The sequence below is a fragment of the Anser anser genome (genome assembly GCF_964211835.1).
Source record: "Anser anser genome assembly, chromosome: 20".
Lineage (NCBI taxonomy): Eukaryota > Metazoa > Chordata > Aves > Anseriformes > Anatidae > Anser > Anser anser.
The window spans coordinates 10,927,655-10,942,690 of NC_139741.1; the positions used below are offsets into that span (position 1 = coordinate 10,927,655).

General features: G+C 45.0%; 1 protein-coding gene and 1 long non-coding RNA gene across 9 annotated transcripts in view; one reads left to right on the forward strand and one right to left on the reverse strand.

Annotated features, from left to right (window-relative positions):
- CALN1 (calneuron 1) overlaps positions 1–15,036 on the reverse strand; it is a 166,560-nt gene that overhangs the window by 57,539 nt on the left and 93,985 nt on the right. For all 8 annotated transcript variants that reach the window (XM_083805808.1, XM_083805807.1, XM_083805803.1 and 5 more), the window contains one exon: positions 13,981–14,093. In XM_083805808.1, coding sequence (XP_083661934.1) covers positions 13,981–14,093 — 113 coding nt within the window. The remainder of the gene's footprint in view (positions 1–13,980; positions 14,094–15,036) is intronic.
- LOC310884282 lies at positions 1,797–11,323 on the forward strand. Its single transcript, XR_014574117.1, has 2 exons — positions 1,797–8,188; positions 8,571–11,323. It is a non-coding gene; the product is annotated as an uncharacterized lncRNA (long non-coding RNA).

Here is a 15,036-nt window from a genome sequence, read left to right on the forward strand (position 1 = left end):
GCAGGGACCTCTGGGTTCATCTGGCTTAACCCTTCTCCAGCAGGGCCACCCAGAGCAGGGTGCCCAGGACTACCTCCAGGTGGCTTTTGAAGATCCCCAAGGAGGAGACTCCAGCACCTCTCTGGGCAGCCTGTGCCAGTGCTCGGTCACTGCGCAGCACACAAATGCTGTCTGGTGCTCGGAGGGAGCCTCCTGTGCCCCTGTTCGTGCCCACTGCCTCTGATCCTGGCACTGGGCACCACCAAAAGGAGCCTGGCTCTGTCCTTTTTGCACCTTCCAGTCAGGTATTTATGGATATTGATGAGGTCCCCCTGAGCCTGCTCTTCTGCAGGCTGAGCAGCCCCAGCTCTCTCAGCCTCTCCTCACAGCAGAGGGGCTCCAGGCCCTCCAGCATCTCCGCGGCCCTTTTTTGGACTCCCTCCAGTAGCTCCAGGTCTCTCTCCTACTGGGAAGCCCAGCACTGGACACAGGTCTCCAGGTGTGGCCTCACCAATGCTGAGTGGAGGGGAAGGATCACCTCCCTCCACCCGCTGGCAGCACTTTGGCTAATGCAGCCCAGGATACCATCAGCCTTCTTTGCCCAAGGACACGCTGCTGGCTCGCGGTCAGCTTGGTGCCCACCAGGACCCCCAGGGCCTTCTCTGCCAGGCTGCTTTCCAGCTGGGTGCCCCAGCCTGTCCCGGGGTCTGGGCTTGTTCCTCCCCAGGGCAGGACTCTGCGCTTCTCCTTGCTGAACTGCAGGAGGTTCCTGTCACCCATTTCTCCAGCCTGGCCAGGTCCCTCTGGGTGGCAGCACACCCCCCTGGTGTAAGCACTGCTCCTCCCTGTTCGGTGTCACCTGCAGACTTGCTGAGGGTACACTGACCCGTCATCCAGATCACTGGTGTTAAACAGGACCGGGCCCAGTATTGACCCCTGGGGTACACCACTAGTTTTTTCTTTACTTTTTTTTTCTGCCCCAAACCAGGAAGAGCAGGGCTTCGCTGGCTGCTTCCAGCCTTCAGACTCCTCCTGCCTGCGGTCCCTCTTCCCAAGGAGTGGCTGCCAGTTACAGGGCAGCTCTGCGTTTTGTAAAATACGTTTTCAGTGACAGTTAAAGATGTTTGTGCACCAGTACATCTTACTTCCATTTGCAAACAGTCAGTATGAGGATAAGAAAATGATTTTGAAGCAGAGCAGGAGGCACCTGGGGATGGTCTCTGCAAAACGGAGCTTCGTACGCACTTCATCTCGCTCAGGAAAGACAGGCATTCAGAGATAGGGGAAAGTCAATGTTTCCTCAGCAATCCTGATATCATTGGTCTATATTGACTTGGCCTGAAATAGTATTTGCAGGGATGATTTTTCCCTCCCTCCTCCTAACTAGCTCCTGACCAGGTTGAGGGACCTGGGAGAGCCATTCTAACTGGAGCAGAACTGATCGCCACTACCTGAGAAAGCAGGAGTCAGCTGCCTTTAACACACCCCGATACGACTCAATTTAGAGCCCACATGGGAAATCAAGGAGGGAAAATACATGTGAGAGACCCTCCATGTCTCTAACACCTGCCAACACACAGGTCTCAGCCAAATCCTGCTTCTCCTGGACTGACCATCACACTGTGGGCAACACATGCAATAGGAAGGATGAACCGCTCCCCTATTATTATTGCAAGCCTTCTCTTTTCCATGCATGATCTCTCTTTCTCCTTCTTAGTCTTCCACCATTTCTACCCCCTCCCTGTCTCCTGCAGCCCCACTGCTGTTGTTGTGAGATCCTTCCCCTCCGCGGCTTCTGCCATCTGGAGCCGCCTTCCTGTGTCCCACTGTTAGTAATAGAAGAAGAAATAATACAATATTGTTTAGTATGTTACATTTGCGATGTACTGTTCCGAGGCTGCGCTTGGAAGATACAAAATATATGTGCAAGGGTAACATGAGAATGCAGCAATTCATGACGAGGAGTAAGGAGGATTAAAAGAATGCTCAATTTGCAAGACATCTAGATAACTGGGGCTTCTTGGACTCTGGGAACTGGGTCAAACCAACCTTGCGGTTTGGACTGAGACCAAGGGCTCAGAGAGCATGCGTGAAAAGGAAAGGTTAAAAAGTTCAACTCTGATGAAGACATCGTACTTCATCCCGACGACCACCCGGACGACCACCAGAGAGTAATACGCAAGCGCAGAAGGACTGATAAGATAATTAGCATACGAAGCGAGGCTAGGCGGAGCTAGGAAATGAATATGCATAGCTGAGTTGTGAAACCTAATGCATATGTAGTAACTTAGGAGATAAAAGAGAACTAAGAGAACAAATCAGACGAAGTTAGATTTGGGCAGGCATGCCCCTAACTTCCGGCGCCTAATAAAGCACCTTCATATAATCACTTTGTGGATTATGTGTTTTCATGAACGCTAACATTTTGGCGACCCAGATGGGACCTCGTGGGCACTGCTGAGGCGGCTCGCGAACTGATCACGCTCCAGCCGGCACCGAGGAGTTTCTCGGGGAGCCATCGGCCGCGACCGACCCCCGCTGCTCACAACGTACCTCTGAAAGGGTAAGAAAAAGGTGCTTTCTGGTAATCGGTACCGATCTGGTCTGGGAGCCTGCCGGTCAGACGCGGCGAAAGCCACGCACGGTTGGGCTAGGGAATTCCCGTGGTAAGCCTAGGCGCCGTCCGTCAGACAGTCGCGAAAGCGCTGCAGGTTCGGCATCAGTGGTCTGGTTTTGCTGCAGGCTCAGCATCTGGTTCGGTTCGGTAAAAGCTATAGCTGATAATGGAAAAACTTAAAAGTATTCTGGGCGGTAATGCTTCGGTACCGCGATCCTCCCCTTTGGGCTGTTTATTAGCACACTGGAAGGAGGGGTGTTTCGGGCAGGAGTTACGAAAGGGTAAACTGGTTGATTACTGTAATGTTTGGTGGCCACAGTATGAACTAGAAGATCAAGAAAGTTGGCCAGAAAACGGAACCTTACAGTACAATACTATCTTACAATTAATGTTATTTTGTGAGCGAGAGTGCAAGGGGCCTCTCTGTGTGATTGCATGATTGTGTTGTGAGTGAGACGCAGCATCGCTGCGAAGCGAGTGCGGAGTTCCGATCCGCGGTTCCGTATTCTCCGCGAGGGGAGCGGCCGGAGATGAACGAAGCGCATGACAGACCGAAAAGAAGTGCTGCTTTATCCAAATGCTGATTGGTGGTGCCCAATACACGGGCCCGGCGGTGCATCTTGCAATCCTATTTCGTTCTTAAATGTTTTGAGTGTGACAAGGAGGAAGGTGGGAGCATTATCTAAGTAACAGTTTAAAAGTTTCGGTATATTTGCGGTGGTGTTTGGTCAGTTTCCCAAGTATCGGGGGAGGGGGGCTGACTGATTATCAAAGCGGTAGAATGGAGAGCCACTTCTTTGGTGGTTCGGGCCTGAGCCCTGGGAATTTGGTAAGAAGGGGGAGAGCGAATTTATTTAGGCCTCAATACCTTTTAAACCCCCGTCTTGATGGATACACAGGAGTGATTCCTTGTTTTGTGTAGGCTTACTAACAAAGTGCATGAGAAAAATTAGCATTCGGCTTGAAATTCGGCCTTGTTGAAATGTAAATTTTGTGGAAAAGGTGGTATTGTTTGTCTAGAAGACGGAAGGCTGAGTGCTTCAGGTGTTTTTCCGAAGTCCTGTGGATTTACGATTGGAACGGGGCTCATTAATAATCTGAAATAGTGAAGTTTGTATGTGGAGTTTAATCCCAGAGAATTGGGACATTTGAGAAGACTAGGAAAACATAGTAAAAACCTGCAATAAAAAGCGTGGAAATTGAAACAAGGGACAGTAATTAATATAAATAAATAAAAGGGAATGGGAAATCAAGGAAATGGGTAATATCCAAAACAAAGACGTTTTAAAGAAAGCCTCCTTGGGTGTATATTGGCACATTGCAAGGATATTGTCGGAAGGGAGAGTGGGGGGGGCGCGGAAAGCAAGAGGATTTCCACTAAGTATTGCAATCAATTGTGGCCACTATATAAACTAAATGGCCACTTTATGGATCAATTGTTTTTGAGGAGAGAAGGAAAATAGGATGAAATGTTGTATACTGATATGTTGTTTCAGCATCTTGGAGGGAAAAGGTATGGAATTAAGTTGGCCCCTGACTGAGCCTTTGGTGTTGGCATTAGAAAAGTACAGGCTGGAGGAAGATAAAGGAAGTGTTAAAAGGGTTGTTGAAGGTGTTAAAGGCTGTGTGGCATGTAGTATTTAACAGAGCTGTTTGAAGTTGAATGAGCAGGGGAAGAGGATGTAGGAATGTTAATAGTTCCGCCTCAACCCGAGGCTGAGATCTCAAAATCGCGGTGTGAGCCCTCTGGGGAGGAGGGACCATGATGGGTCCGGGAGAGAGTTGTCATGGAAACAGAAAAGCAGCTAACTCTTAAAACAACCTGAGTTCCTGTGTGAGCTCAGATTGCCAATGGGACCGCTCAGGGAACTTTCAACCATTGCATTCCCCTGACCGACTCCCCCCCCCCCCCCCCCAAGACCCTTACCACCCCGGAAATTATGTAAATACCAAAATCTGGTTAAATTGGGAATTGAGAATCTGTTCCAACAAGGTCCAAAAGAAAACCCTATGGAATTCTTGAATTTTCGGACCGACTTTGAAATGCAATGGAAAAAAAAAAAAAAAAAAAAAGACGAAAATTTGGACCTGGCTTCAGAAAACAAACAGAGGCAATTGGCTAGCCTCTTTCTAGGGCAATCAGCCCCTGATATCAGAAAGAATTTGTCTTAGGCTGCAGGATAAACTTACAACAGTCAGAAATGACGGGGACCTGGGGCATCTACCCTAGCAGGTCCACTAGTTGAAATAAAGCTAGGAAACGAAGAGAGAGGCTTGAATTTTTTGTTGTTGTTGGTTACAGGAGCTTCTTTCTCTGTGTTAATTAGTCTGTAAATGTAATAGGAGCAACATATTCAGTGTTAAATAGTTTAAAAGGACGATTGGGAACTAAGACAACTACAATAATTGGAGCCACAGGGAAGGAGGAGGAACGGCCATTCTTACAACCCCTTGATTTGCGTTTTGGGGGTAAGGAACTAACCCATGAATTCTTGTATGTACCAGAATGCCCGATTCCACTCTTGGGACGGGATCTATTAGCTAAATTAGATGCAACAATAACCTTTGAGGATGGAGAATTAATAATGAAGGTACCTGAGTCCAAAGTAGGACAAATCCTAATGATCAAAGATAAACCCTTTGTTAATATTCCAAGAGAAGTAGAAAATGCAGTTATACCAACAGTATGGGAAACAGATGTACCAGGGAAGTCGAAACTGGCACAACCGGTAAAGGTGGAATTAAAGGAAGGAGCCAAACCTGTTCGAATCAAACAATATCCACTTAAGATAGAAGCTAGGCAGGGGACAGTGAAAATTATTGACAAATTTCTCAAACATCAGATTCTGGAAGAATGTAAATCGGAATACAATACTCCAATTTTTCCAGTAAGGAAGCCGAATGGTGAGTATAGATTGGTACAAGATCTTAGAGCAATAAATGAAATAACAAAGGACATTCACCCGGTAGTGGCTAATCCTTACACATTGTTAACATCTGTGAGAGAGAAATATAAATGGTTTACTGTGATAGATTTAAAGGATGCCTTCTTTTGCATACCTCTTGATAAAGATAGTAGAAAATTATTTGCCTTCGAATGGGAAAATCCTCAGAGTGGACGAAAGACACAATTAACTTGGACAAGACTCCCACAAGGCTTCAAGAATAGCCCGACCCTCTTTGGAAGCCAGCTGGCCAAGGAACTGGAAATCTGGACAACGCAAGGACAAATACAGGTACCCAGAAGTCAGTATTTGCTGTTACAATATGTAGATGATATTTTGATTGCTACAGAGAATGAGTCGCTCTGCACCCAAATAACCATCGAAATTTTAAATCAGTTGGGAATGGGTGGTTATAAAGTTTCAAAGGAAAAAGCACAAATAGTTTGCTCAACTGTAACATATTTGGGGTGTGAGATTTCCCAGGGACAAAGAAGTCTGGGTGTCAATAGGATAAAAGCTATATGCACCATCCCGGAACCTCAAAGTCTCCATGAGCTAAGGGCCTTCTTAGGAATGGCTGGCTGGTGCAGATTATGGATAATGGACTATGGACTCATAGCTAAGCCCCTTTATGAAGCTCAGAAGGCACAGGATTTTATTTGGGGAAAAGTACAGAAAGAAGCTTTCAAGAAACTTAAAGATGCCTTAATGAAGTCACCAGCTTTGGGCCTACCAGATTTATCAAAAGATTTCCAGTTATTTGTATATGAAAGACAACGACTAGCACTAGGGGTACTAACCCAGCGACTGGGAAGCTGGAAAAGACCTGTGGGATACTTTTCTAAGCAGTTGGATGCTGTAAGTGCAGGATGGCCCTCATGTTTGCGGGCAGTAGCAGCAACAGTTCTCTTAATCCAGGAAGCAAGGAAACTTACCTTGGGAAAACGTATTGAAGTTTTTGTACCACATATGGTAACAACTGTTTTAGAACAAAAGGGGGGCCACTGGCTATCACCCAGCCGAATGATGAAATATCAGGCAATACTAACTGAACAAGATGACGTAACCTTGAAAACAACTAACCTGTTAAATCCAGCAGTATTTTTAGGAACTGTTCCAGAAGAAGGACCGTTGGAACACAATTGTGTGGAAATAATCGAACATACCCATGCCAGCCGCGAGGATTTGAAGGATGTACCCCTTGAAAGGTATGACTGGGAACTTTTTACTGATGGTAGTAGTTTTGTGGAGAATGGAACACGATATGCAGGGTATGCAGTAACAACCCTGAAGACAGTGATCGAAGCAAAACCTTTACCACCTGGAACATCAGCACAGCGAGCAGAACTGATAGCCCTGACTCGAGCACTGGAACTGAGTAAAGGGAAGATGGTAAATATTTGGACAGATTCAAAGTATGCTTTTGGAGTAGTCCATGTTCATGGAGCATTATGGAAAGAAAGAGGGCTGTTGTCCTCACAAGGAGCCAATATAAGATATCAAGAGGAGGTGTTAAATTTGATAAATGCGGTACAAAAACCAAAGCAAGTGGCTATTATGCACTGTAAAGCTCATCAAGGAGGAACCTCAAAAATATCAGAAGGGAATCGGCTGGCAGATCGAGCAGCTCGACAAATTGCTCGGGAGGTGTGGAATGTAATGGCTTTGGTACCACTTAAGGTAGGCCCCACTTGTCTTAATCTTCCCAAGGAACCAAGATATTCACCAGAGGATGAGAAATTAGCAAATCTCCTAAAGGCCCGAAAGAACTCTGATGGATGGTATGTAACCACTACGGGCCAGGTAGTAATACCCCCCTTGGTGATGCGAGAGATACTTCAGACAAGACATAATGAGTGTCACTGGGGTGCAGAGGCAATGGTAACATTTTTAAAACGTAGCATCATCTCTACACATATGTTAACAATGGCAAAATCAGTAATGTCAAAGTGTGAGATTTGTCTGAAAAATAATCCAGTAGCAAGAAAACATGCTGAAATGGGAAGAGTTAGAGTAGGAATAGAACCAGGAGATTACTGGCAAGTTGATTTTGTAGAGTTACCTAGGACCGGGGGATATAGGTATTTGTTAGTAGGGGTTGACACCTTTTCCGGATGGCCGGAAGCCCTTCCCTGTCGCACCAATCAAGCTAAAGAGACAGTAAAATGGTTACTGCGGGAAATCATTCCGAGGTTTGGGGTACCATTAGGAATATCCTCGGATAGGGGGCCGCACTTTGTTTCATCTGTGGTTAAAGACGTAAGTCGACTATTAGGAATTTCTTGGAATTTACATACTGCATGGAGACCCCAATCTAGTGGACAGGTAGAAAGGATGAACCAAACTCTAAAGGGACAGATCAGTAAAATCTGCCAGGAAGCCAAAATACAATGGCCACAAGCTTTGCCTATAGCTTTACTGAGAATAAGGATAAAGCCAAGGAGTGGAATGTCAGTAAGCCCATACGAGATTACGTATGGAAAGCCTTATGAATCCCCAGAACCAAATCCTAATATGCATATAACAGGGAACCAGGATGTTTATAATTATGTATTGTTTCTTGGTAAAACTTTAGCTCAACTTCGAAGTGTTCTGGTGTGGAACTGACCGTTGGCACTGGAAAATCCTGTCCACGACATTCAGCCAGGTGACCAAGTGTACATTAAAAACTGGAATGAAGAACCCCTGAGAGAACGGTGGGCTGGACCTTATCAAGTATTATTGACTACTTTTAAAGGTAGAAGGGGTGGATGCTTGGATTCATTATACTCGGGTGAAAAAGGTTCCCGAATTTTGGTCAGTGCGAGCAATCGGAGATACAAAACTACAGATGAAGCGCGTATAACCATACAATGTTGGGGTTCTTAACAACAGTAACGATAACAGTAATTGTTTTGTGTAAATACCTTGTAATTGGGTTCCTAGAAATACCAGAAAAATATAAGAAAGAGGAAATATTCAGAGGAGAAAATGTTACTTTGGAATGTGGAATGCACAACGATAAACCAATAACAATTAGCTCTCTACAGGTGGTCTGGGAAAAAATAAGTGACTCCGGACAGAGCCAGGAAATATACGTAGACACAACCAGGGACAATACAGGATTGAAGGCTGGATGGAAGGGGAAGGCATACGTAAGTAAAACCATAGAATTGGGCCAACAACTGAGAGGAGCTACCACCTGAACCCTGTTTAGTGTTACTAAAGTCAACAAAGGAAACTACCGGTGCATGGTAACACATGAAAATAGCACAGATTACGGGATAAGAGAAATATTGGTATATCCGAAATTGGATAAAGGAATATTGGTAGCCCACTGAAAAGGATCTAGAAGAAAAAGAGAGGGCTAGGTACCATGGACACAAGTGGTACAGATCCCACACAGGCAACCATCAGAGAATTTACTGGTAGGATTGATTAAAGATTTTGCCATAATGAAAGGAACTGATAGAATTACTGCTTGTTTGCCCATTCCAAAAGCAACAGGGGACCCGCTTGAGTGGGGTATAACCACCTGCCACTGCCCCAAGTAAAAGGAAATGAAACAATTCAATGTAAAGAAGTGAAAGTTCTAGAGAGGATAAATGTTACACAATACTATAGGAAACTGAGCCCCCCAACATCAAGGTCTGAATGTGAAAAGAAGAACTACCATTTCATAATGATAGGCAGATTTAAGAATGTGGGACAGTGTTATTACGACGAACTACGTGTAGTAGAAGGAGTTAGAGAAAAGATTGTTTGGGAATGTCAAGAGAAAAATGAGCCAAAAGGAATGAAAGGGTGGGATAGTGATTGGACAGTAAGTTTATTGCAGAAATTCCAGTATGGAGGGAATACATCATGGTGTATTAAATGGCAGGGAAAGCAGAATGGAACTGATCAGTTTTATACAGTAAGCCGGGTTGACAGTAGTGGTAGACAAGAGTCAACAAAGGTAGCTTGGTGGACTTGTGAGAAGAAATATACTTGCGACAGTAATAATGAAGATATCGAGCACTTACTTCCGATATTGATAGCTCTTAGGGCAGGATATGCTTGCCGAGGAATTAAGTACAATTCGGAAAGAAATAGCCAGGCTAGTCAAGTCGCAGTGGATTGTAGCTATAGTACCATACAAAGTCCAGGACAATTTGTATGGGCAGCCAGTAATGGAACTTGGACTACACACCCACTGATAGATGGGGAAGTAAAAGAAATAACTCTAGGACTCCCTCCCCACACTGCGTCCAATATGGAAAAAGTCTCCTTTTAAGGGAAAGTTGGAAACCCTACAAATTAGTAGGGCAAAAAGAAGTTTAGAAGAAGGGGAAGATGAAGATACATGGCATGAACCCTCGGATGGAGTAAAATTCAGTTGGGCATTAGAATCTCTATTTGCACAGGTAGCTACTTATTGAAATAGGGAAATGATTTATAAACTTACAGGACAAGTGAGTAGGCTTGCGAGAGCCACAAAAGAAGGCTTTAGAGACCTTAATATCCAACTACAATCTACAACTAAAATGGTGCTACAAAATCGATTGGCATTAGATACACTGTTATTAAAGGAACATGGAGTATGTGGATTTCTAAAAGATCGTATTGATCATTGCTGCATCCACATTCCAAATGTGACTATTGATGTAGAACATGACATAGAACAACTGGCTCGAGTGGAACAAGATGCAGAACAGGAAGAGAAAGATATGACAACAAGCTGGTTGGATAAAATTTTTAGTGGATGGAATATTAGTAATTGGGTTAAGTCCTTACTGGAGACAATAATTATATTGGTGATTGTAGGGGTACTAATTTGGTTAACATTTATAATGCTGAAAAGTCTGATTCTAAGGAAGACAACCTGGAACCGGACAGTGATGCAAACTATTGCTCAGCAAATGGAACCACATCCTCAATATCCTCCACCGGCATCTAACAACTTTGGATTTCAGAGAAAGAATCTGAGGAACCCAGGAGGTGAAATAGAATGAAAACCGAATAGACAAGATCAGTTTCAGATCAAGTGAACCCAACCAGAAGGGTGAACGTAACATAAAGCAGAAGTGGTGGACTTATGAAATGTTGTGACAATCCTAATCTTTGTAATTTCCTTGATTCTTAATGATGTAATTTTCCATGATTATATTATTGGTGAGCACTGAGTGTAAAATATTTTAGTTAGTTAGTGAAAGCATTTGCCCTCCTCGAAAGGAGTGAAATGCTTTCAAAGGGGGGAAATGTTAGTAATAGAAGAAGAAATAATACAATATTGTTTAGTATGTTACATTTGCGATGTACTGTTCCGAGGCTGCGCTTGGAAGATACAAAATATATGTGCAAGGGTAACATGAGAATGCAGCAATTCATGACGAGGAGTAAGGAGGATTAAAAGAATGCTCAATTTGCAAGACATCTAGATAACTGGGGCTTCTTGGACTCTGGGAACTGGGTCAAACCAACCTTGCGGTTTGGACTGAGACCAAGGGCTCAGAGAGCATGCGTGAAAAGGAAAGGTTAAAAAGTTCAACTCTGATGAAGACATCGTACTTCATCCCGACGACCACCCGGACGACCACCAGAGAGTAATACGCAAGCGCAGAAGGACTGATAAGATAATTAGCATACGAAGCGAGGCTAGGCGGAGCTAGGAAATGAATATGCATAGCTGAGTTGTGAAACCTAATGCATATGTAGTAACTTAGGAGATAAAAGAGAACTAAGAGAACAAATCAGACGAAGTTAGATTTGGGCAGGCATGCCCCTAACTTCCGGCGCCTAATAAAGCACCTTCATATAATCACTTTGTGGATTATGTGTTTTCATGAACGCTAACACCACCAACTCGCTCCCAGCTTCGTGTGCAGACACACCGCCAGGCCCTCGCCTGTTCCTCTGAATCCCTCTCCCCTTCTGCGGCTGTTTATTATTTAACTCTGTCGTTACATTATTTAAAACATTATTAAAGCATGCTTGGAATACAGTCCTCACAGAAGTGGCACTGCCAGAAGCTGGACCCTCGGCAGAAGTACCCTGGGAGCCCAAATCACCCCAGTTGGAGGGGAGCTCTTTGGATGGAGAAGAGGAAAGCACTTTCTGGATGCCAACATGGATTTTCTCCCCTGGAACTGATGTAAAGAGCCTCATGATGCCATTTGCTGCCCACAGCTTTGGGGTGAGTTTTCTCAGTAGCACTGCCTGGCCAGCTGGCACCATGGTGGAGTAGTCCCTCCTCATGCCACCCTGCTGCCCTTGTCACCCAGGGCCACTCACAGCCACAGGCCTGTAGGCACCATTCCCTCCTCGAAATCACTCTTTGGGATCACTGCAGGGGTGAAGTGCTCTAGCATCAGCCTGAACTCATCCTCTCTCCAAGCTGTTCCTTTCCCAGCAAATGTGAAAAACGCACGTGGAGGGGATATGGGGAACCAGCCAGGCCCTGGATCTAAAAAGGGCTTTGTTTCAAATCAGATATATCCCACTGGAAATGATGCAGGTGCTTTAAGCAAAGCACTGCTTTGCTTAAAGACAAGGTAAAACCCCACAGATGGCTTGGGTAAAGCCAGGTAGGAAGGGGCAAAGGGAATTTGTTCCTTAAACAGTTCTTCCCTACATATCTTTGCGGATGGAATTGGGAAAAAATACTGTATTTGCTGTGAGTTCTCCTACTCCAGGAGCAGCAAAATGTGAGAAGAAGGCTTCTTTTCAAGTGCTTTGAAATCCAGGAGTGTGCTAGGTAAAGAGATGTATTTTTACCTTTACAAGTAAAAGACCATAAACAACTTTTTGGAGGCCTTGGAGCACTCGTGCAATTCAGTCAAAGCTTTTTGCTTGCAGACAACCCCAGGGCTGTCCCCCCGCCATGGGACCAATGGCGTCTCCCAGGTCTCTCTCAATGGAGACCTGGGGTCTCCACACACTTCACTCATCCCACCACACCCTGGAGTGCACAAGGGCCATGCTCGCTGCTGCATGAAAAAGTAAGGCAAATCTGAGCCCAGGAGTCCTGCTGCTCAAAAACCGGAGCACACATCCTCTGTTCCTCGCAGACCTCTAAGCGAAGACACCATAAGCATTTCCAAAGGGCTGAAGGATTACTAAATGGCATGGTTAACCTGGGAACTGAATTTTAGGGTGGGCTCCCAACCTCTCGTCTTACCCATGAGCTCAGCTCATGAACGTGATTTTCCCAAGGGGTATCTGTGCTTCATGAACGGCTGCAGGAAGCCAGTCTCAACATTGGCCTCCACTGCACCACTGGCTTGGTGGGACTGGTTAGTGCTTCCTCCTCTCCGTGTTGTTCACAGGGTGGGATGGGGCAACAAAACATCCATGATTGCCCCAATCCTGCCCTTCGTAAAATGAGTTTTGCCCTTGCATCCCCCTAGATATATTACAAACCACTGCAGCTTCACCAACGCCAAACTCTTGCTTTGAAAATGGAATACTGGAATCCAGACCCAGATTTCCAGGGTTATTTATATCACATGCTGGGAGACCAGGAACAAGTTTTAAAGGACTTTAAAAGACGTTTACAAAACTCCACCCAATTCAGCCTGAACAGTGCTGGAGGGCAGTAACAGAAGACAGAAATGTTCATATTCAGGTTTGACTCTTTTGACTCACATAAACTTGGTAACTGCCCAAGTTTATTAGCAAGCAAAGGCTGTTGGGTGATCAATGAAATGAGCAGTAATCTCACAGGAAACCACACATTCAATTCATTGGCAAGAAATGTGCAGCATTGTGGTTTGGGAGATTTTTAATACTTGCCATAACAGCCTGGACTGTCCTTGCTTTTCCAGAAAGGTCTAATCCTGTTTAAAAATCACAATGCACGACAGATGCACTGCAGGTCCCACTGCCAAACCTGCCTCCCCCTCTGATGCTCAAAACCATCAGGACCAAATCACCCCAGAGCAGCAGCAAGGGCAAACCTTGAATTGGGACAAAATAGACCCATCATCAACCTCAGACCTGAATCCTCAGTCTTTGTCCTGAATTCACTGCAGAAGCATCGATCTAACATGACCTGCACAGAAAACCTCACTCTGCTTGAAGCCTCCTTCCACCCCAGCCAAGGGATGGTGAACAGCAGCACACTTCTGCGAGCAGAGAACCGGTTTGAGGTTCCTAACTCACAAGAGGCATGGAGCAAAATGTTTTTCTCTTCCAAAAATTAATTCCAAAATGCCCCAAGATGTGTTGCGCAAATAACTTGGTGTTTTGTTGTGTTCAACTACAGCTCATTTGCAGTATGTGCTCACCCTTCCTCCATCATAGGGCTCAGATGAGAGCTGGTCGCTCCAGCAACATGGGCTGATGATGCTCAGCAGACAGCGAGAGGAACCTGAATACCTTTTATACAACCCTTACAAAACATTTTGTGCTCCCCAACAAATCACTTCTGGAAGCTACTGATAGTTGGCTAAAGTTGCATTTAAAGGAATTACCACTTACCTGCCAGAATATGCTGTCTATTGTATTTCCCAGAAAGCCATCTCTGCCTTCTGATGATACCAGCTTAGGTCCCAGAATGGTCATAAATTCATCAAAATCAACCTGGCCATCCCCTGGAATGAAAGAAAATATCAATATTTTTACTGAAGTACCACTTAGTGCCAACGTCCAATAGGCCACCCTGGACCTGCAGCACATCGTGAAGCCATACACACATGATGGCACCTGCTACATCAACTTCACGGTATGTACAGACCCTAATTTGCTGTAATCCCGATGGATGGCCCGTGTTGTAGCATATCCACACGTGAACACAAGATCAGGTGATGCACAAATAGAGATGAACTGACTGTTCCCCAGCCCCAGAGAGTTTATAGGCAAGTCACTTCTCAAAAAAACAATTTTGGCAGGAGGACAGCTGCCATTAGCACTGCCAGCGCTCTTCCTCTATTAAGAGACGCTAAAAAGCCAGGTCTCTGCAAAGCTTTTACAAGGCCAACCCCATCCTCCAGAGGAAGGGAGTACACGCAGAGGGAAGAGCCAGACTATTACGAATCCACCAGGCATTTCATTTCAGCTTTCCATCAGCATCCGTCTCTTAAAAGCTCTGTGTGCTCAGCATGCAGAGCAGGCGGTGTAGACACAGCTTCAGTGCCATTAGCAGGAAGGGTAGACTGTTCCTACCATTAATGAACTGAGCCTATAGTCCCAAGCCCCTGTAGTATATTGTATGTTTTGTAAATGAGGCATGTGGCTGTTTGAAGTATATCCAAGTATTATATCTAATATAACTCTTCCCTTGGAGAACTTCCGTGATGCTTAATGAAAATGGAGAAAAAAAAAAAAAAAAAAAAAAGAAAGGAAATTCATGCCTGTTGAAGGATCTTAAAAATACCTGCTTCTCTGAACAGGGTAGTTCGATGTTTGTATATCTCTCCTTTCTTTATTTGTCCATAGACATATCCTCCCACTTGCTACCAGACCAGTTGATACGGGCAGATATATTAGCCCTCCTTCAAGTCTGGAAACAGAATCACAAACTGTATGACTTTTCAG